Source organism: Caretta caretta, chromosome 1, assembly GCF_965140235.1.
Source record: "Caretta caretta isolate rCarCar2 chromosome 1, rCarCar1.hap1, whole genome shotgun sequence".
NCBI lineage: Eukaryota > Metazoa > Chordata > Testudines > Cheloniidae > Caretta > Caretta caretta.
In genome coordinates, this window is record NC_134206.1 from 113898483 (window position 1) to 113919144 (window position 20662).

At 42.3% G+C, this 20662-nt stretch overlaps 1 protein-coding gene across 1 annotated transcript in view; it reads right to left on the reverse strand.

Annotated features, from left to right (window-relative positions):
* The window catches only part of LOC125639418 (E3 SUMO-protein ligase RanBP2), a 66335-nt gene that overhangs the window by 10821 nt on the left and 34852 nt on the right, over nucleotides 1-20662 (reverse strand). Inside the window, exons 18-22 of the mRNA XM_048856429.2 lie at nucleotides 17761-17899; nucleotides 17451-17548; nucleotides 12195-16893; nucleotides 3335-3499; nucleotides 2392-2484 (exon numbers count right to left, since the gene is read on the reverse strand). Of these exons, the coding sequence (XP_048712386.2) occupies nucleotides 2392-2484; nucleotides 3335-3499; nucleotides 12195-16893; nucleotides 17451-17548; nucleotides 17761-17899 (5194 nt within the window). The remainder of the gene's footprint in view (nucleotides 1-2391; nucleotides 2485-3334; nucleotides 3500-12194; nucleotides 16894-17450; nucleotides 17549-17760; nucleotides 17900-20662) is intronic.

A 20662-nucleotide genomic window follows, 5' to 3' on the forward strand; every position in this document is an offset into this window, starting at 1 on the left:
AGTTCAAAATGTCAAAAGTTTGGTGGCTCTTGTGTATTAGCTTACTAGGCATCAGAGAAGGTAACCTGTGCCTTGTTCCTCGCTGGAGCAGCACTCCTTTCTGCTCATCAGTGATGTCAATGCCGAAAGCCTCTTAGATGAGGCCAAAGAGCTAGGGGTGGAATCTTGGCTCACTGGAAATCGAGAGGGACAGACTAGATGGATAGTTCTCAACCTTTTAAGGCTCAGGACCCATCTGTAAACCTTGATGGCCTGTCAAGACCCACAGGGGTCAATCGGGGAGTGGGAGGACGTGCAGGATGCTTGGAGCTAAGATTCCAGATGCTCCAGCCAGATATGGACAGGTGGGGAACCCCTCCGCACCAGCAGCTGGGGGAGGGGAAGTGAGCTGAGACATCCTCCAAAAATACACAGCTATGCCATGAGACAGAAAGTAAAGTTTGGAGGGGATTGTGGGCCTGGAGACGAGGTGGGGAGATTAGGGAACCAGGGGGTTTAGTGAGGAAGGAGATGGGGATTTAGGGGGGAGGCTGGGGGAGAGATAGCAAACCAATAGATCCCAAAATACTACAACCCTTTGGGGGCAGAGGGTAAATGGGATTTGGAATCCCGGGGGCAAAATGAGGAGTCTGGGGGACAGAATGGCCTAGAGGTACAGTGGGAAAACATCTGGGAACCAGGATGAATGGTATGATGGGGAGTACCTGGTTGTAGGATTGATGTCAGGGAGCGGGGTACTTAGAGAACATGACACCAACCCACTACATCCTCCTGGCTCCTGTCCTGCGGGGGAGGCTGGGCTTGCCTCCCACCGAGGGCGCAATACTTGGTGATGGTTGCAGCTCAGCAGACCAAATTTGTGAGGGTTGTTATTGCAACGTGATGCATGGGGTTACTGCGTCACTCACTTAAATTTTGCCCAGCCGGCCCTCCATTGTTATGGTGGAAGGGTGGCTGGGTCAAACTTGAGCAGCACTATGACTCAGTGCATTGTTGCAGCACCTAGAATGGTGAGCTGAGCCCAGCCAGCATCGTGGCCCTTCGACGTATTCTGGCAACCCAATTTTGGGTCATGACCCACAGGTTGAGAAACTCTGGACTAGATGACTGTGGGTCTAGTGCCCTCTGTTATATTGTCCTCTCTGTGTCCAAGAAAGCTTGCATTGAATTCTCAAGGAGGAAGAGCTTCAGATGGTCTTCTCTAGCTTTCTGAGTGCACCTGGAGAATGAGCGACAACTCAGGAATATGTCCTTCTCCTAGTCTGAGTAGACATCAGAAGTGGCCATCCTCAACAGGTGTCACACCTTCACAAGAAGAACGGGTCTTGAATTTCAAATTTAGCTTCTGCCATGGTGCTAGGCCCCTGTATAGGGGAGGAAGAGGTGTCTATTGTAACAAACTTAAGTGAAAATTATTTTGGGGGGCTTTTCTGCCAGTGGACAGATACTAATGAACCCAAAACCAACTAATTAGGTAACACTAGCACAGCATGCAGAAAAGGTTGCCCCTGCAGGGGTTCCATCCCACTGCCACAGATGTTAAAGAACAGACAGTGAGTTGGGCCTGCTTCAACCTTTATGTCCTCAGGTGGAGCTGGGATAGGGAAAGAAGACACCTAGGGCACAGGTGCAGCCCAAATACACATTGCTGGCCACACTAAGAATGGAATAAATGTGGACAGTCACTGGAAGACTAGGGAGAATTTACTTAGCTCACCTTCCTTACTTTATAACCCTAAGGATGAAAATACTAGTGCTGAGATTGCAAAGTTTAAAATCTATTCAGATAAGTTACTGAGATTTACAGGAAGAAACTTCTGCTGGTTTCTGATAGTATGGTTAAGACAACCTGGAGGAAAGAATGCTCCACCTGCTTTACAGTGTTTAGTTCTAAAGCCTCTAGGGCTTCATGTTCATTTTTATTACATTCCAGAGAAATCATTATGGAATTTTGAGTATGTCAGCATATTCCATCCTGCCATCAATTTAGTAAATACAATGTAGATCCTGACAATGAGCTATTCCTGTGTACAAGTTTGCCTAAATATACATATACATATCAATTACATACCATAATGTGCATAAAAAGTTCAATACCAGGATAATTAAAGAAACTGCTAGAACTTGTCCCCGATTTTAGGTTGCTCTCCTAGACTTCGTATCTTAAATTATTTTTGGATGTGAAGTGCATGTTGTATATATATCTATCACCCTCCACAAAGGCGCAGCACTGATGGAATACAAGGTATGACAGATTTTAAGATTTGATTACTCTAAATATTTAGTCATGAAAAAGCAGTGTTAAGAAGTTTTAAGTTAAGCAGCAGTTTAGAGTTATACTTTCAAATCAGAGGGTGTAGCTGAAAATTCTGTTTTAAAGTTTTTATTTACCTTGCACAGGATCTTTTGATGTTTTATGCTCTTTGGGATCATCAGGATATAGCTTTCCATTAAGTTTCTTAACAGCCATTTCATAGTCTTCATCTTAAAGAAACAGAATTGAGAAGAGCCAGTGATTTCACAACACACCCCCTCTGGGAACCATCCATTCTAGTTACCCTATTCAGACTTGCAAGTCACTCAGGTTAGGGAATCATGAGCTGCGTATTCACATTAGCTTCTAATTTTTAAGAAAGGAACAGCCAAACAGGAAAAATTTAATCTAAATATTTCTTGTTGTGGTTGTGTATGTATTTGTTGATGTAGTTAAATGTTGAAACACTCCTTCAATACAGACAGTTCTGATTTGGGGGCAAATTCAGTCTTCTGTTTCATGCTGCCCAAAATAATATAATATTAAGTAGTTTCACAGGAGGATTAAGAGATAAACAAGGAAAAATTTACACATAAGCAGTAGTTAATTAGCAAACCCCTTCTGTTACTTTTCCATACCATTTTTAAAAGTTTTGGGATACAAAAGATGTGTTCATAATTTCATGTTTTCCCAGAATTGCGTCCCAAATAGGGAGGTAAGAAAGAAGAGCAGAACACATTTCATTTGTGGTTCCATTAGTCTACCCAACCAATTGAGCTTCAGCCAGATAGGGGCCATTCTTGGTGCTTCTGGAGTCAGACCCCTGAGATCCTGAACATACTCCACTGAATCCCCTTTTATCGTTCCAAGAACTAGCTTAATTGTTATAAGCCATATACGGCTGAGTTGAGCTACGCTACAGTAATGTGAAGATCTCATTACACAATCTCTGGCCACAAGAGACTGGAACACTGTCTCTTCTGAATAGGGATAATGCTTCCTCAGAGCACAAGAGACCCCCACCACACTACTGTTGCTCCAGTTAACCCAGAGTGGATGAACAAATTTCCAGCTCCTTACCATCATCCTCTTCACTTAAGTAGCCAGGCTTATTCTTGTAGCAGAAGAATGTTGAAGGTAGTTTAAGAGAGTCAGCAAGAGCTCTTTGTCCAGGGGTAGGTGTTAGCTCATAAACAATGAGTACATCAGAGGGAAGTTCTGCATCAGTTTCCTTTTTCCTCTCAACTGTTACAAAAACCAAAAAGATTAACAGGACCAAAATGAAGATGCTTGAGAACAAATCTGAAAATAACCTCTACAGCTAAAGTCATTCTGAAGACAAAATTAGACAAAACATGTAAGCTGCAAATATATATAGACACAAGAAACTAAGCATCAAAATTATGACAGAACACTAAGAGAAAGGGATTTAGTATGAAGAAATGTGTCCTTCCAACATCAACACACAATAGTACATACTTTAGGTGTCACACCATGCTTTTCACTAGGCATAAAGCTAGAGCTGCCAACTTTCTAACAGCAAAAAAACAAACATCTTTGCACCACCACCCGCCCATTCTTCAAGGCCCCACCCCCGCTCACTTTATCTCCCCTCCCTCGCTCTCCCCCACCAGCTCATTTTCACTGGGCTGGGGTGCAGGATGGGGTGAGGGGTTTGGTTGGGGGTGCAGGCTCTGGGATGCAGGAGGGGGCTCTAGGCTGGAGGTGTGGGAGGAGGTATAGGCTCTGGGCTGCAGGTGTGAGCTTTGGGTCTGGATGTAGAGTTTGGAGTTCAGGATGGGGCTCCAGGCTGGGCCCGAAGGGTTTGGAGTGCATAAGGGGCTCAGGGCTGGGAGGGAGTAAAGGCTCTAGCTGGGGGTGCAGGCTCTGGGCTGGGTGATTCGGAGTGCAGGAGGCGGCTCCGGACTGGGGTTGAGGTGTGGTAGGGGATGCAGGCTCCAGGAGAGAGTTTAGGTGTGGGAGAGGGCTCAGAGCTGAGGCAGACGGTTGGGGTGCGGGCTCCGGGAGGGAGTTTGGATGCGGGAGGGGGCTCAGGGCTGGGGTGCAGGAGGGAGCTCAGGGCACTTAACTTGGATGGCTCCCCAGAAGCTCCCTCTGACTCCTAGATGGAGGCATGGCTAGGCCAATGGGAGCTGCGGGGACAGTGCGCGGAGCCCACCATGGCTGCCCCTATGCTTAGGTGCCCAACATGCCGGCAGCCGCACAGAGCTGGGTAGGGAGTCTGCCTGTGCTGCCAACCAGACTTAACAGCCCTGTCTGCAGTGCTGACCAGAGCCGCCAAGGTCCCTTTTCGAGCGGGCGTTCCAGCTGAAAATCAGACACCTGGCAACCCTACATAAAGCATGCTTCAGTCTTCATGGTCCTTACTTCTGTTTATTTTCATCACACAACTGAAGTTGGACCCAACTGCTGCATGCATTTTAATTTTTAAATTTAGAAAGCTATTTAAATAGTAAAGTGAAGGTACTTTTGACATACTGAGTACTATGAATTTGAGCAATGGAGCATAATTTTATTAAAATCCACTTTTAAAGATGCAATGTAGAGACAGAACTAAACTGCATGCCAAGTTTTGTTATCTACTATTCTCTTACACTTTTGCAAGTGTAGCTTGAGCCCCCCCATTCCTTGTTCCGAGACCCCCCGGTCCCTACTCACCCCCAGGACCCCACGCCCTATTCAACCCCCCCGCTCCCTGTCCCCCGACTACTCCGACCCCTATCCACACCCCCCGACCCAACAGGCACTCACCGGCAGCGGTGGGAAGCAGAGCAACACGGCCCCAGCCTGCTCCACTCCGCCAGCTCCCAGCCACATTGCTCCGCTTCTCGCTGCCAGTGAGTGTGGGGAGGTTGGGGAAAGGATGCCCCCCATACTCACCGGCAGCGGGAAGCAGAGCGCCATGGCTGGGAGCTGGCGGAGTGGAGCGGGCAGGGGCCAGGCTGCTCCGCTTCCTGCTGCCAGTGAGTGCGGGGAGGTTGGGGAAAGGACACCCTTTGCACTCACTGGCGGTGGGAAGTGGAGCGACGCGGCCTGAGACATCTCCGCTTTCCTTGCCTCGGCCCCAGCCATGTCGCTGTGTGCGTGCGCGTGTGTTGGGGAAAGGTCCCGCACTCACCTGCGGCGGGACATGGAGCGACACGGCCTGACTTGGCCCCAGCCATGTTGGGGTGAGAGAGTGTGTGTGAGAGAGAGAGAAAGGTCCTGCACTCACCTGTGGTGGGAAGTGGAGCACCGCGGCTGGGAGCTGGCGGAGTGGAGCGGGCTGAGGCTGGGCTGCTCCGCTTCCACCGCTGCGGGTGAGTGCGGGGGGATCTCTTCCTCTAAGCCCCCTCCCCTGAGCGACATAGTGGGGTCTGGGTCGAGGGAAGCGGAGCGGGCTGCTCCCAGCCCCCCGCTGATCCCATGGGCCACTCTGGGACTGCAGGGCTCCCTACAGCTCCTGCCTCCCAGAACCTGGAGGGTGGGAGCCCCGATCGCCCCCGAGACCCTCTGCCCCATATCCAACCCTTCGGGCCCGGCCCGGCACCCTTAACACACTGCTCAGAGCAGCGTGTCAGCTTTACAGCGTTGTATGCAAACCCGCGTTATATCGGGTCGGGTGGTGTTATATTGGGATAGAGGTGTATATCCTTTCAGGCTTTTAGATGTTACAGAGATGACATCTCAATCCTTAACTGCAACAGTCACTGCTCATCACTGAAACTTGGGCACCCCCGGAATTACTCTGTTTGTCCAGATCTTACTCTACTTCCACTATAGTATTAGCACTAGTTTAACACAACTTCCAAAGAGCAGTGCAGATGAAACCTAAAGAGTAGCTGCTGCTAGACAAAGTTTCCATGTGCTTTATGTGTTCTAAAAAAGGAGAACAGCTTGCATAGCACATCTTTTGAAGATTCCCTCCCTCAAAAGAGTAACTAGTTCAAGAACTGATCAAGGCTGGGTTTAAAACCATAGCAGTTAAGAGATCCAAGTACCAGAAACATCCTACTTTTTAGTCCATGCTCCAACTACTCAAATAGAGATACACCAAGTTTCCTACTTGACATGAAAGTTTACTCTGAGCAAGCCCACCTCAGGATGCTTCAGCACAAGCGCTCATCAGTCATATCTGGTTAAAAACATGGTTTGTTGTAGGGTTATAGTGAGATTAACTCTCAAAAGAGAATGAAGAATTTGGTACATATAACCTTAGAGGTGTGTCGTCAAGAACAAAGCTGAGGAAGAGTAGGAAAGCTCATGCTGCTACTGGCCATGCAACACCCATTCTATGGCTAGCTATAGGATTTTAGTTCCAGTGTTGCCAATCCAGCATCTTTCGTGAGCACCAAGCTTCCAGTAAACCTTCATTAAATCCAACATGCAGAAAACATACATTACTTCCATGCAATAAAACAAGTAATGAAATAAGTTCAAGGTACACAGTAGTGTACTAAAAAGAAAAGTCTGTTCAGATTAAGCAAGATTGTGGCCAAAATCATCCAAGGAGTCCAATATTTGCTTGGCATCATTGCAACATCCTAGTATTCCAACTCCCACTTCACAAAATGCATAGTTCAGAAGACAGTTACAAAACACGTATTGCAGACAACTGACAAAATTTAGCCAGATGTGGTTGTTTAGAAGAGTCAGTTTGTCCTTGTTTCATGTTTTGCTATTAACATTCCAAAATCTGAATTTCCCATTATATGAATGGACATAGCTGAGCAATTTAAAACAGCTATGAGAAATGTTATATGCCACAGTTTAACTACCACAAAACCAAAATTAGATTCTGAAGCCTGAGCAGATACAAGAAAAATAATTATGATCCATCAATAGTGTTCATTTTATAACATTAGAAAAGAGGCATTATTCATCCAAAGCAGCTCTCTACTGCTGTCCTAGCATTTTGCTTTTCTTTTAACTTACTGATGTCAAGAATAGGTAGAACTAAATATTGGAGTCTGGACTGCTAGTGTTTGATAGCTATGAACTGATTTTTTAATGATATTGAAGATTTTGTAGACCTAAAGATTAACTGAGTTCTCTGTAAATACTTTGATATCATTAGGACACGTTACTGAAAGACTCAGAGGCTGGTTTCTGGATGGCTTATATTAACAAACATCTTTGCTTCGCTCTAAGGGTGATCATTTTGGCAGAGGGGTTAGAACTACTATGTTCTGTTAACAGTTAATTTTTTCTAGAGAGTTGCCTTTTTCCAAGGCTGGAAGGAAAGAGCTTGAGTTTCTACCTTGATTCTTAAAAGGGAATATCACTATCAGTAATCCTTGACTACATTTTTAATGGGTTGAATTTGAAAGGCAGATTTCAGGCATGTCCTCTATTAATTCCCTCCCCCTCACATCAGATCAGTACATCTGAAGACTCAGCTGTAGTCAAATGAGGATTTTGATATTTTTTCATATCAATTTTTTAAAAAGAATAAAATTCACACCATATTTCCAAGGTCTGTAATGCAGAAGATCCTATTGAACTAGATCTTGTAGAGTGTTATAGTCTCTACCTGTGGAAGTTAAGAACAGTTTGAAACTTTCAAAAAAAAATATGGATTCTTTGTGTTTTCCATGTAACAATTCACCTTAATGGAGCACCACAAAAGTAAATTTTGAGGTAGAAGCTTCATTTTAAGATCAGGGAATATTTTGTGCAACTTAATCCAGTGAATGTGAGATCAGAAAGTGTTTACTATTTTAGTTTTTCCTCTTTTACAAACTAATCATATCAAGTTATGGGTACTCACCATTTTAAAATATCAACTGCACTATATATTCATCACTTTTTCCTCTGTAAAGGAAGACGACTAAGGGCATAGCTACATTTGAAGATGTAGAGCGCTTTGAGTTAAACCAACCTTCGGAGAGTGCAATTGGGGAAGTGCTGCAGTCTGTCCACACCGATAGCTGCAAGCGCACTGGAGTGGCCACATTAGCAGCTCTTGCAATGCCACAGAGAGGCAGTGCACTGTGGTAGCTATCCCAGCATGCAAGTGGCTATAACGTGCTTTTCAAATGGGGGGGGGGGTGGAATAGAGTGTGACAGGGAGTGTGTTGTGTGTATGGGGGGGGAGAGACGGTTTTTGGGGGGCTGAGAGCATGCCAGCATGCTATCTTAAGTTCAGACAGCAGCAGACCCCCCCCCCCCCCCACACAGCATTCCACACTAATGGCTTACTTTGTCCAGGAGCAGACAAGCATGCCGGCTGTCAGAAACAGAGCTTTGAAAGGGCATATCCGCATTCCTAAAGCCAGTTCAAAACAATGAAAAGAGTGGCCACCTGATTTAAGAGGATTATGGGACGTTTATGGAGGCCGATCAAAGTGCAGTAATGCAACACCTCGTTCACACTGACACTGCAGCGTTTCAGCTGAGACACACCAAGCGTTATGCTTCTGGTGGAGGTGGATTACCAGGAGCGCTCCAGCTACAGAATCCAGGCACTCTACGTGCCTTGCCAGCGTGGATGGGTCATGAGTTAGGGCGCCTGGGGCTGCTTTAATGCGCTCTAACTTGCAAGTGTCAAGCCCTAAGATAACAAAGAACAAATTTAGCCGGGGGAAAAGAATCAAGAATATTTACTTTACCTCACAAACAACAAATGAGACTAACTGAAGGTTTTAAATTTAGAAGTAGCAATATTGTTCTTTTAATAAATAAAGAGTTAGTATTGATGGAAGCATGTAATATACCTTTTCAGATTATAATGATGGAAAACACTTTTTGGATGCTATAGGAACTAATAGTGTTAGAACAGTGAGAAGCATTTGTTTTAAGGAGACAACATTTGACCAAGTTTTACTTAATCTAGGTAGAACTGCCAGTATTTAGGTTATACCATGCATCTGTTGTAAGATCTGGTTATACATATTTAGTACTGAGGACTGTTGCAGCACTCAAGTATAAGATATTCTCGGTGTATCTTTGTATTTTTTTAAAAAAACATTGGACAATGTATACAGCTTATCTATAGTTATATTATTTTAAAGGAAAAAAAATAAAGATTCCAAAAGTTCTCACCAACCTGGTTTATTCAGCAAGTAGTCAGCCACACAACAAAAGTCTATTTTTTAAAAGAAGTTAGGTGCAGAGCAACTCCTTACGCAGCCACACACTGGGTGAGTAGAGAGCACTGGACTCCCAGCCTCAGAATGTGACTTAATTATGAAAAGGGCCAGAAGTAAACAACTAGGCGACCAGTGAGTGAACTTTGGAACACTTCCAGTGGCAAACAGGTGGATTCAATTCAGACACTAGCTGGAAAAACTCAAGAGTTCAGGAGATCTGACTCTGCCTCCTATTTCACAGATGCTTATTTTTAAGGATATACAGTTCTTACTGGCTAGACACTGGGAATGGAACTGAGCCAGTTTGGAACCCTCTTCATGAGGAATTTCAACATCATCCTGAGCATACTCCGTGAAATTTCTCATACATCTTATCTTCCTAGGGAAGATTTTAGCAAGCAGATCTGGAGTTCCCATGGTAAATTTGAAGCAATACAAAAGCCAAAAGTCTATGAAGTAGAGCACTCCAAGACCACCACTTGTGTGAATTAAAAAAACCTAAACTAACAGAGGGTAGGGAGACATTCTTTTGCTATGACAGGTACAAAGTCAAAAACACACTAATTCTAACTACTGCTCTTCAGCATGCATATTAAATTTGTGTAAATTTTCATACCATTATATAGCCAACTGCTTTGCCACAACTGGGCAATTGTCAGTACCAGCTAAAGAGTGATTTCATCACACATTCAGTGCAGTGTGTAAATACCTTTACTATCGGGTTGGAAGGAAGGTGTGCTGGTCCAAAAGGCCATTGGATTAGATTTAAAAAGACTAAAATTAAATCCTAGAAAATAAATTATGTGGGTTTAAGTGTTTATTTGGATTTTTAGAGGGGCACAAACATATCTAAGTTCTTAAGTGTATATCTCCAGTATCTAGAGATCACAATCAGCTAATGAATATTTGCATTGCCTGCTGTACCTGTTTATCAATTACTCAACAGATGTAAACAAGCAGCAGCTATCAAGTTTTTCCTACCAGGATACTTTACTACATAGATCAGCAAACTTGTCATAATTCTGAAATCCACTTTTAGTCCAAAATTCTGCATTGTCCATTTTTTACTGCAATTTAGTCAAAGTATTTCTATTTAACAAATTGATTTGACTGCTCTTCCCCTCCCCCCCCAACTTTTAAATGCCAATACAATCATATGATTCATATAATATTTTGGGCCCTACCAAATTCATGGCCATGAAAAATGAATCACGGACCATGAAATCTGGTCTTGTGTGCTTTTACTCCACGCTATACAGATTTCACAGGGGAGACCAGTTTTTCTCAAATTGGGGGTCCTGACCCAAAAGGGAGTTGCAGGGAGATCACAAGGTTATTTTAGGGGGGTCATGGTATTGCCACCCTTACTTCTGTGCTGCCTTCAGAACTGGGCAGCCAGCAGCGGCATAGAACAGAAGTGAGGGAGGCATGGTATGGTGGCAATACCATACCATGCCTCCCTCACTTCTGTTCTGCTGCTGACGACGGATCTGCCTTCAGAGCTGGGCTCCTGACCAGCAGCCACTGCTCTCCAGTTGCCCACCTCTGAAGGCAGCACTGTTGCCAGCAGTAGCTAGGGTAGCAGTACCGCAACCCCCCACCTCCCTCCAACAATAACCTTGCAACCACTCCACAACTCCTGTTTGGGTCAGGATCCCTACAATTAGAACATTGCAATTTCAGATTTAAATAGCTGAAATCATGAAATTTATTATTTTTAAAATCTGATGACTGTGAAATTGACCAAAATGGACCATGAATTTGATAGGGTCCTAATACATTAAACATTACTAGCTATATAATGCAATGAAATATTCAGTTTCTACTGTAAAGTTGTAGATGGCTATTTAAAGGTGAAGCCCAAGAGCTTGCCCAGCAGAAGATACAAATAAATCAAAGTTATATAATTTATTCTGTCTGCTAAGACAACAGAGCAATACCAGGATTTGTGCAGCCTCTTCAAACCAGACCTCTGAAGTGAGTGGCTGTGGGCTGCACTTTGATCACAAGAGACTGGAGTCAAATTTCATATACCATACAATTGTCTTCAAGCAGGATATTTCCCTGACAAATATTTCACTCTGCTGCTGAAAAATTTAGGAATCAGATAAGAAAAAACAGTAAGACGAAAAATCTAGTTTACACCATTCTACGAATACCACCTAATCAAAATACATCAGCAGCACTCAAGTTCTTATGTTATGGCAGGTTTCAGCTAAACCACTGTGCCTCTCCATAAAGAAATGGAAGCCAAAGTTTTCAAACATCATTGTCTAAAGACAGGTCCCTGCATCTGTATTTAAGTACCAAAATAAATGCCATAATTTCAGAAGTGATGACACAACAAGGAGTAATAGTCTCAAGTTGCAGTGGGGGAGGTTTAGGTTGGACCCTGATATTCTATGATTCTAAGTGCTGACAAGACTACCTACTTAGGTACAAGTCCAACTTATGGATTCCGGTTCCAAACTTTAGGCAACTACATTTGAAAATTTTGGCCCAAGTGCATAGGTAATTACTAGCTCGTCTGAATTCCTAGATATGGGCAGAGTTATGCTGACCTAGCATAAAAGTTCAGACATCCCCTGCCCCCTCACCATGCACAAAAAGAACAATTGTAAGTGAAGGACAAAACCATAAGATTAAGCTAAAGAGGTATTTGCAAGAAACATGAAGTTTGCATTCAACTACTGAAGAGAACACTTTACTCTTATTCCAGGGACACAATTTACAGTATTTTCATTGCAACAAAAAGGCACTAACTGCTTTCCATGACAAATTTTTCAATAATCTTCTCAAAGTAAAACTTCTTCTTAGTATAAATAGTTGCCAATTCGGGCAACGCTTACCTTTTTCTAGTGTTTTAAATGTGTAATTAGAGGATCCTGCTGCTGATGTAACCAAGTAATTTTCTCCCTGGCTGTCTGTAGGCTTCTGATTGGGAGTGTAGCTTTCCTGAGGCTCAGTTACTGTGAGCTGTAGTTCTCTTTGCATTATGTTTTGAGACACTGAACTATCCTCTTCACTTTTACTTTTTGAAGGAGAGGTAAAGCTGAAACCGAATAGAGATCCTGTAGCTGAAGTATTTCCAAATGTGAATGGCTTTGATTTTTCACTACTGAAAATGCTTTTGACCGATTCTGAACCGAATACAAACTTTGGAGGAGAAACCACTGTTTTCGTTGGTGTTTCAGAAGTGCTTGACATCTCTGAAACCTCTACAGTCACATCAGAGGTATCACCATCCTGGTTCAGATCAGTTCTCTCCCTGGTGGTCTCCTCCAGTACAGCTACAGCAATTCTGCCACATGGAGACTCTCTTGGTGTACTGGCACGTGAAGAGAGAGGTGTAATCAAGGTGTCTTTTTCTTGGGCATGTTTTGCTTCATCAAAAATTTGCTTAAATGACTCTGCAACATCCTGTAGTTTAAATCGCACAGCTAAGAGCTCTACTTTTCTTTCCCCATCTGCAAAGTCACATGCAGTCCATACCCAGGCTCTTTCAGTTCCTTTCATCTGTTGCATGTTCATGTCTGGTGTTATTCTATGATTGGCACAGAGTTTTAATACCTGGTCTCGTCTCATTACAATACGAACTTGTTTGTTGTCATAATTCTGCAAGATCTTTATATCCCCAATACCTCTTTCTTTCCATTGATTGGCATCTTTATCATATCTGTAGAGTTTAGCTCTATGACTGAAGACAACTTGCTCATTTTCTTCACCACTTGCCACTTCTACAAGGTCAGGTAAAGGTACCACAGGTTCAAAGTACTGTCCATCTCTTTCTTCTTCCTGAGTAAGATCAGACTCTTCATCTGTTCCTACAGACAACCTGCTCTGATTCTGTTTGGCAGGAGACTTGGATGGGCTCAAGGCAGATTTGAAACTAAAATTAAATCCTGTTGTAGATTCCCCAAATCTAAATAGGTTTTTTCTCACAGGGCTACTTGCCAGAGGTGAGGCATACACAGAGCTACTTACACTATCATCCAATGCTTCTTCACGTAAATCATAGTTATCCCACTCCAGAGTAGGCCCAGTGCTTTCAGCATGTGGCTTTATAATTAAATCAGAAGTACTACAGGCTGAAGCTGAGTTTTTATTCTCTTCTTCTGTCAATTTAGTTTTATCATCTGTCAAGAAGGTTTTGAGATCTTTCAACCCACTCTTCATTTCTTCTGCTTTCTGTATGAGTTGAGCTGTTCTACCAGTATCCACAAGTTTATGTGGGGTCTGCAGTGGAATATCCAACAGCAGCCTCTGACACTCTTCAAACTTCTGTTTGAATTCCTCAGCCTGCTCTGTCGTCTTGAATTTAGCTGCCAGCTGCTCCAATTTTGCATCTCCATCAGAAAAGTCACTGGCTAGCCACATCCATGCTTTGTCTGAACCAGACAGAGATTTCAAGTTCATGGTAGTTGTTATCCAGTGGTTTGCACATACTTTCAGTACCTGTTCACGTCGCATTAGCATTCTTAGTTTGCCATTAACTTCATTTTTAAGAATTTTCAAGTTGCCAACACCACGTTCTTTCCACTGACTTGTTTCTGGATCAAACCTAAAGAGTTTTATTCTTTGTGAATAGAGCACAGTCTCATCCTCTTCCCCTGTCACTAATTCCACTTTTTCAGGCATCTGGACTACAGGTTCAAAATGGATATCATCATTGTCCTCTGTCTTATATGCATCATCCTCCTTCTCAAGATCAACAGAAGTATTAGCCTTGTGAGCCATTTTAGAACTCTGTGAGGAAAATAACTTTTCACCTGCACCTGAAAAACCCTTGAAGTTTGGATCTTTTACACCAAACTGACATTCTTCTCCAGAAGTAGTTTTTGCAAGGTCAGCAAAAGTGAAAGTGCTGCTATTCTGGCCAAATACTAAATCACTGTTCTGTTTGTTTGAGACATTATGAGACTGGATACCAGTTACACCCTTTGAGGGAGTCTCCTTTTTCTTTTTTTCATCACCACTGTTTAAGAAGCCATTGGTACTTTCTTTGGGTGGCTCATCCTTTGTGATATTTTTACTAGGCTCCTGTATGCCAAATTTAAATCCACCTGTGGGCACAGGCATTGAAAAGCTAAATCCTTCTTTTCCAGATTTAACTTCAGTATCTGAAGGAATCTGAAAGTTGAAGGAAGAAGGTGCTTTTCCTTGTTCTGCATGGCCAAATTTAAAACCTTTTTCAGAAAGGTCACACTTAAAACCTGTTCCCAGTTGTCCTCCAGCAGGTTCAGAGAATTTGCTTTTAAGGGCAAATGTAAGAGTTGATGGGGCGTCAGCAACAGGCTTATTACTTGGATTTGGTGCTTGACAAGCTGCGCAGGTTACTGAAGAGCCTTCATTTCGTACCAAGCAAACATTGCAATCCCATTGCCCTTCCTTTCTAGCGAAGAGTCCCTCAAATCCACTTTTCTGGGGTTTACTTGCATCAGCGGTAGAACCAACTCCAGGAGTAGGAGATGCTTGAATAGTAGATGTAGACACATTAGGCTGATTTGGTGAATTGGGATTCTGACAAGCAACACAATTTACAGCTCTTGCTTCATTTCTGACTAGGCACACACTGCAATCCCACTGACCTTCTTTTTTAGAGAATGCAGCTCCAAAATCATTGTGTGTAGTCTTTGGAACATCTCCTTGGCCACTTTTAAATGAAGCTTGCTGACCAAATACTGGCATGTTAGTTCTATTTGGATTCTGGCAGGCAACACATTTAGATGTAGTGGGCTCGTTTCTTACGAAGCAAACATTGCAATCCCAGTGACCTTCTTTTTTAGCAAAAACTGACCCAAATTTATCGTGTGTGGTATCAGTGTTGGGTTTGAAAGCTGCAGAAGTTTCAGGTAATGGTACAACATGCATTTCCTTGTTTCTTGGATTCAGACTTTGGCACGCTGAGCAGTTCTTATCAGTAGCTTCATTTCGAACCAGATGCACATTACAAGCCCACTGATCTTCCTTCAACATAAACTGTTCCCCAGATCCACTAGTAGTACATGTGGATGGGATTTCCCTACCAAAAGAAAAGGATATTGGTGTAGATGTAGCTGATGTAACTGTAAAACTGCTTTTGCCATCAGGTCCCTTTACAGAACTGCTTGTATTTTGGATTGGAGCCTGGCAAGCACTACAATGGGAAGTAGTTAAACTGTTTTTCACTGAGCAGACATTACACTGCCACATCTCCTCTTTCTTAAACTGAAATCCAAAATTCAGGGTTCCAGGAGTAGTTTTGCAAGGCTCCTTGCTATTCTGATTTGCTATTTCTCTTGTAATCCCAACACTCTGAATGGCTGGTGTACCAACATTTGATCCCGAGGTTCTCAAAATATTCTGCACCTCTTCAAACTTATGCTTGAAAAGCATTGCTTCCTCAGGTGTTTTGAATCTAATGGCAAGCTGCTCAGGTTTTGGAAACTCATCTGCATAATCTAAAGCATGCCATACAAATGATTTGTCTGAACCTGCATTTAGTTGCAGTTTCATATCTGTATTTATATAGTGATTTGCACAGATTTTCAATATTTGCTCCCGCCTCATGAGCAGCCGAATCTTCCCAGATATTTTATGCCTTAGTATTTTCACATTTCCAATGCCCCTTTCTTTCCATTCTTTAGATTCTGTGTCAAAACGGAATAGCTTTGCTCTGTTGCAAAAGAATTCCTCTTCATCTTCCTCACCTGTCTTTACTTCAACCTTGTCAGGGAGTGGCACTACAGGCTCAAAGTGTGGACCATCATCATCATCATCAGCACCATGGATGCTTCCTCCCTCAGTTTCATGACTTCTATTGGCCAGATCTGAACTTGGGGTTCCAAACACTGGTTTTCCAGGATCTTGGAAATTGAATATGTCACCCTTGCCAAAACCTGAAGTTTTAGGTTGGTTTTGTCCCATATTTTCTGTAAATGAAATGCCTGAAATATTTTTGTTACCAAAACTGAAGGCATTTCTTTGGCCAGTTGTATGATCATGAACTGTTCTTTGCCCCATGTATCGATCATCTTGTAAAGGTTTATCCGATGTCAGAAGACCCAAGAGGCTTTCACTGCTATTAAAAGCTGCACTGGGGGGCTGGCCTACAATCTGAGGTGATGAAAATGTAAAGTCTCCATCATTAGATTTGAAATTAGAGTTAAATTTAAAAGTGGTTGGTTGAGTTGATTGTGCAGGTGTTGTGAAAGAGGATTTTGTTCCTTCTGCTGGAACAGGCTGCCCAAAGGTTGATTTCCCAAATTCTATCACCTTTGATTCTGCAGACTTTGGAATCAGAGGACCAACTGAAGGTTTTGTGAAATAGCCTGGCTCAGGCAATGGTGGATTTGTGCTTGCTTGTGGAACACTGTAATTATAATACTCATCACCACCACGTGGAGACAGAAGTCCAGTAGCAGGAGAATCAAAACGCAAAGAAGCGCCATACATTTCTTGGGAAAATATGCAGGCAGAGGTGTTCTGTAGTGGTGGTGTATGCATTGGCTGTTGATAAGCATATATATGTTGTTGAGGTGTAAGCCTGTTCATGCCATAGACTGGAGCCTAAAAAAAGAAAGATTATTATTTTCTATTTGTACTATGGTAGTGCCTGTACAAACATAAGGCAATCCCTGCCCTGAAAAGTTTGTTGATGTTTTTGTTTTTATCTTTAAAATGTATAGACCTTAATATTAAGTGAAGCAGAACAGTTACAAAGATTTGCTTTTTATAAAAACACCTAGCTGCTTGAGAAGATACTGCTTGTTTATTCTCTATTCCTTCCTACTACTCCCAAAACTTCTTCCCATCCTACAGAGAAATAGATCTTAGGTATTGTCAAAGATTTTCTCAGTAGAAGATATCATAGTGAGCATATATACTTCAAATACGAATGCAAGAGATTGCTCTTGACGGTTCACCCCCTCCCGGACCACGAGAATTTGAGAGGACTCACTCAGTAGGTCATCCACATTTGGGCATTGAGCATAATCCACATAAGTGTGAATATCACACAAAGTTATCCCTAAAAGTCTTCATTGGAAGAATCAGTTTCACATATAGAAATTGAAAATTGATAAAGACTGTAGTTCAAAGCAGTAAATTAACAGATCTCTCCTCACCTTTGTTGGTGTTACATTGGTAGCAGCTGTTCTGAGAAGATACTGAGAGTTATATGCAGGCGACTGACTGTAGTAGACTGATGGGCCAGTGGTAGCAACTAAAAGAGAAACACAAGAGTGTAATTCTATTTTGCCATTACCCAAAAGAGAACCATCTTCAAAAGGTAATACTTTTCAACAGAAAGGTATTTTTAAGCTCATTTGCAGTGTTTAAACCTTAAATGCCTAATTTATAGCAATTTTAGAGGCTGACCAAGGTCTTCTGAAAAACAAGATACAGTAACTAATTAAACTCTCAACACCAGTTTACCTGTTAGTGGAGCTCCATGAAAGTTTTGTGTTCCCTGATAGCCATCTGACATTGTATCTGTGCCATAGCCTTCAGCAGGCCACCGATGAGATGACAAGTTTGAGTTGGAATTATTGAGTTTCATTTCATGCATCTCATTCTATCAGGAGACAGTATTTATATAGTTTACATTAAAATTAAAAAGACAGGTGTAGTTGAACATTAAAACAGATGTTTATTTTGAGGTTAATACTATCTATGCAAAGCCTTAAAAATTCTCAGTTTTACTTTGGTGTTTACCAAACGCTGACTTTTACCCTTGACACCCAAGCCTCAGTTTGGAAGGAAGAGATTACTATAGCTGTTTTTGTTTATCATATACAGCAATTTACACTGAAGAGGTTTCTTTGTATGAATTAACATAGTCTACTACTAAGCCAGTACACAAAACCAAATACATAGGTAAAAAAAAAAGTCAAGTACTAGCAAAAAATGAATTGAATACACTCCAAGTGCCATATTCAACATTATATAAATATCTAAATCTTCCAGTCACAGGAAGAAACACATTAGTAGACTAAAAAGAACAGTTCTGAAACAAGAACAGCTAGAGACAAATCTTTTGTCTAAAGTCATCCTTAGAGAGGAGCTAAAGGATGAACTTTTACTTGGATATCTGCCCTTGCCCTTGATTTTTTTAGCAAATATTGGTAGAGGATGCTCAGGTACACTGAAATATTTTTAAGTTATATACTAGCTGAGTTAATTATTTTTAATCTTGAAGTGATGCAAAGACAGGGAGCCAATAATATGCTCTCCAACACAGAAAATTTACTAATATTGCAGAATAACTTCTATTTGCCTTATAGTAATGATGTTGTCATCCATGTGGCTCCCACTTTAGCCAAACAATGACTAACACTGCCCTACCAAATCTGGCATCTGTTCTTGCAGTTAGGCCAAGGACAATGTTTAATGAAAGTAAAGAAAGTACTCTATATAGCTGCCTGGCAAGTTTCAGATTTGGGAATGTTCCAGAAGTGTGCAAAGGACTAGACCCTGTGCTTTAGTCCAGTGGAATGTATTTTAACATTTGGAGGAACAGGTTTATTATATACACACTACATAATCATTTGACATTCTCTGGGACCACTAGAAGCACCAGAGATGGCAATAAAAAGTCTGAAAGACTCTCCTATTATAACAAAAGCCCTTTAAAAGGGAGCTTCTTTCTAGGAGGAGGAACGGTGTTTTGGTGAGAAAAACAGGTTAAATGACAGACTGATTCAAACCAAAGTCTAACACTACACAGGGAATAAGTTTGGTATAGGGTCTCAATACCACCTTATCCCCATGGAATGTTTTGTAAAGAGGGTCAGCCATGAGAGCATGTAGTTTGCTGGCCCCTCTGGCAGATTAAAAACAGCTTGAGCAAAAGGAAGTGTGAAGAGCATTCAGGAAAAGGCCAAAAGGAGAGCTCGCAAGGATCATAAGGACAATGTTGAGATCCCATGTCAGAGGTAATCCCTTTAGAAATCTGGATACCATGGGGTCAAAAAAAACCTGAATGGACAGATGCCCTGTGGAAGCTGCTTTAAGGTGGATTTTCATGGAATCAAGAGTCCAGATACAGAATATAGCTGAATATTTTCAATATGGGGGCTCACCGATGGTGTATGCTTGTTTGCAATTTGCATGGCTACAATAAAAGATGCATCTAAGGCTTTCTGAGGAATAATTTTTTTTACAAATGACTTTTCTGACACTAATTCTTGTTTCTGAAAGAAAAAAAATTGTTGCTCGTTTATGAATTCAGTCTTTGGTTTCTAAATGTCTGTAGTTTCCCTGGTCTCAGGCTTTCATCTACGAAGACCAGAAAACTAATAATATGCTATGGACTTTCCACACTAGCATCAAGACATAAAAATTCAAGCACTGTAAGTATTATATCTACTTTCCTCCTTTTACATTTAAAATTATTAAAATAATCTTCTTCAGTCAAACGTTTGCTACATGTAAGGTTAACACATCGCAAAAATTGTTCCACTATAAAGGTAAGAGGCATCTGTCTCTCCCTCAGAGTCCCTTCCTTCCCCTACCTGCTGCTGCTGCCAGCACTGAGATCCTCTCTCTTTGCCCTTCACTCCAGCAGGGTGCTTTCAGCCAAGACTCTTCCTGCTGAATTCTTACCTCAGTAGGAAGTCTCTCTGCTGAAGGCCCCTTGCAAGAGCAGAGGGCATAGAGAAGCTCCCAACCCCAGCAGCAATAGCAGCCTAAGACAGACTCACAGATAAAGTGCAGGTGGTTTTTAAGCCTAGATTAAATACCCTCAGTTTAAAAAAAAACCACACCAAAAAAAACCCCCACACAATTAAAGAACAGGCATATTGATTTTTCCCCAAAAACACTTGTGGCTCCCCCATGAACCCTTTGTGGCTCCCCAAAGGAGCCATTGCTCACTGTTTGGGAAGCATTGCTCTATGGCTGCTACGCAAAGTAGATAAACTAGCTCTTCCTTTGGCTGATTTTTATGAGAAGGGTCCCTGAAGAGAGAGAGGGAAGGGGGACTGAAATTGGATGGAATAGCCCTGGGCAATCAACTTGCAGAACTTTTTTCTGTTTTCACAGTCCACGCCTGATGGAAACAAGCAAGCCAACATCCAAAAGGTGGGACTTAGGCAAGGCTTTTGAGTGGTGTAAGAGTGTGGCTCTCGAATCTATCATCAAACCTGTTGCTTGGAAGTACGTGCAGACTGACCAACAGCCAAAGCAGTAGTCTCAGCTGTTTCCTCAGCAGGGACTCAAGACTACTACTGAAGGTAGACAGGTGTCTGCCTGGACTGCCCTTACATCTAAAGGGCTTACAATTTTGGGCTGATGTATAGATGCCCAGAAAACAAATTATGGCCCTAGAAGCTTTCGA